Source organism: Echinops telfairi, unplaced genomic scaffold (assembly GCF_000313985.2).
Source record: "Echinops telfairi isolate 266 unplaced genomic scaffold, ASM31398v2 ScPeMD7_7400;HRSCAF=8409, whole genome shotgun sequence".
Lineage (NCBI taxonomy): Eukaryota > Metazoa > Chordata > Mammalia > Afrosoricida > Tenrecidae > Echinops > Echinops telfairi.
In genome coordinates, this window is record NW_022111300.1 from 59,977,503 (window position 1) to 59,980,162 (window position 2,660).

The 2,660-nt window shown below is 57.0% G+C and overlaps 1 protein-coding gene across 1 annotated transcript in view; it reads right to left on the reverse strand.

Moving 5' to 3' along the window:
• Window positions 1-2,660, reverse strand: part of ZNF516 (zinc finger protein 516) — a 59,226-nt gene that overhangs the window by 31,481 nt on the left and 25,085 nt on the right. Inside the window, exon 3 of the mRNA XM_045296141.1 lies at window positions 446-582. Coding sequence (XP_045152076.1) covers window positions 446-582 — 137 coding nt within the window. The remainder of the gene's footprint in view (window positions 1-445; window positions 583-2,660) is intronic.

Consider the following 2,660-nt stretch of genomic DNA (forward strand, 5'->3'; position numbering starts at 1 on the left):
AACTTGTCCCGTGAAGAGGAGACAAGCAAACTGCTCACCAGTAAATCCCGAGTGCTGGGAACAACGTAAACTGAGAGCTGAAGGTCCCACTGAGCCAGAGCCTGCTTCCAGTCCATGCAGACTCGCAGAGCCCCCAGTCCCACAGGAGGGCTCTGAGCTGCTCCGCCAGAGCCAGCTGACCCCACAGACCCCGGGTCCCAGGATGCACCACAGCTGTCTTTCCAGAAGTCGTTTCCAGCCAGTTGCTCATGCGGCCCTGGGACGCAGGCTCACTCAACAGGTGGCCACGCCCACACTCCCGGTTCTACAACCCCCCACTTGCAAACACTGACCTCTATCAGCTTGAATGTTGTGTCCTGCACACGGCCCTCCTGCTGCCCTGGGAAGGTGGATTCCTCTTTATAACCTGTCCATAAATGCCGTGTGGCCTTCGTCAAGGGCTCACCCAGGCCTGGGAAGCACCCGGTACGCACACTTCACCCAGACGTTGCTCTTGTGTTTCAGGAGCGGTGAGGACATGGGCGGAGGGGGCACATCGGGCAGAAGCAGCAGCCACCGCAGCACCAGAAACAAGGCCCACAGCTCAGAGCCACGGGGGAATCGGAGTCCCACTCCTGAGGTCAATGGACAAACTGTGCGATCCCACAGGACTGTCATTTCCTGGGAAGGCCACCGAGGCCCAGTTCCCAGGGGCACGGTCCTAAGCAATGCGGTCTGCGATGCGGAGGCCCAATTTCTCAATGTCTCCACCCTCAGTGTCTCCACATTTGACCTGACCGGCTACACCCACCCGGGCAGAGCTGGACGGCATTTCCACAGCCAACGCTAAAGATCTTAGCTCGTCATCTTGTCAGTCCGGGCTGCCAGGCATGCGTCTCCGGGGGCAGCTGCGCATGTAGCGCAGGTTCCATGTCCCGCATCCTTCCTGGAGCGACAGCCTCTCGCATGGCCCGTGCATGTGCCCACGCGTGGACACAGCCTGCGTCTCTCTCAGGGGACCACGCACCAGCACCGGAAGCTGCGCTGTGGGTGGGCAGCGCATGTGACATCTTTACGGTGACCCAAGTGACCCCAGAGAGCTTCCGAGCCCAACCCTGACCTACTGAACTCGGTTTCCCAGTAAGTGACAAAGCTCCACTCAACTTCATTCTACTGCCACCTCTCGGTGCAGCTCAGTTAGGGTGTGGGGTCTGCTTACTACTAACCTACTAAGATTCTTAAGGAAAATATACAGCGGAGAGGTCCGTGGAAGCCCCCAACCCCCACTGCAAGTAATCAGCCAAACAGTTCACCCTGGAAACAGCCTCTCCCGACATCTGACTTTCCCAGGCCCCACGTGAGTAGCTCGTTATTAATCACCTGACTTTGACTAGGATGGGAGGTGGTATGTACTGTCCCACGTATTAGGGAGGAGTCCTCAAAGTGGGGTGAAGAGAAAGATTCATGTTTCTCCTGGTACTTTTTCTTCACATGCTCAACAACCGAGGCCTGGTTTGGCTGGCTGTTAGCAGTACAACGTACCATAAAAAGAAAGCTGACAAAGCCACACAGGGTAAGACCTGCTCTAGCAGGATTTACCCCACAACCAGCTGGAGGGTCCCCGGCCGTGCAGGTCCGAGCACCATGGAGCAGGGGGACGGAATGTCCTGCCCGCACTGCGCCCCTACGAGAAGCGAGGAGGCACCCAAGCTGACCCAAGCTGTCAGCCACTTGCCTCGGGCAGCCTTGCACACTGGCATGCAGACCCCGCGGGGCTTTCTCTGAGGGATCTGAGGACCCCCGTTGCACACTGTGGGTCCACATGGAGACTATCATATAAGGTATCCTCATGGTGCACAGGTTAGGTGTTGGACTGCTACCCAAAATGTTGGCAGTTCGAACCCATCAACCAGTGCTCCGGAGGCAGACAAGCCAGTCCGTTTCCCCAGGACACAGCCAGAGAACACCTGTGGGCAGAGCTACTGTCCCATAGGGCCCGTGAGCAGGAATGAGCAGGGAGTGCATGGGCAGCCCACCAGGTAATGCATGACACACCTATAATGATTAACCAGTGACAGGTGGTTTAGTTACATTTTGAAGGGGGGAGGGTGTCTGTCCCAGACTATTTTGTGCTTTGTTTTGTTTGTAAGAGAGCACACCATGGCTCCTCTCAGCCCAGAATCAGTCCTCTTCCGGCTTCCTGTTGGAAGTCCACAGGAGAGTAAAGCCCTTGCCCCACAAGCAGGAGACGTTCTGAGTTCCTGGACTAACACCCTATTTACAAGAAAAGCCACTGAACCCAAAAGTCCATGCAGAAAATTTTGAAATTAAAATTTCTTCGTTTAAAAAAAAAAGGAAGGTGGGAGGAGCCTAGGAAAATCGTGAAGGCTACCTGGGCACCAAACTTCTGGGCCAGGCCATCGTACCACAAGAGCAAGGGTCTTTCTGGGAAGGGGGCCCCACTGGGCGAAGCTGCCCCCCAAGCCCTGGACACAGGGACAGGGTGCGTTGCTCTTGCTCCGTGGGAAGGGACAAGAGGGGCTGGGGTGTTCCTGCGGGTACACAGCTACACAGGGCGACACCAACCCAGCTCTGGACCACCTGCCCAGGGTGCTCTCTGGGGCGCAGCCAAGGGGCGCAGGCTCACCTGGCACAGGCTCCTGTGCGCCCTCTTCGCCACT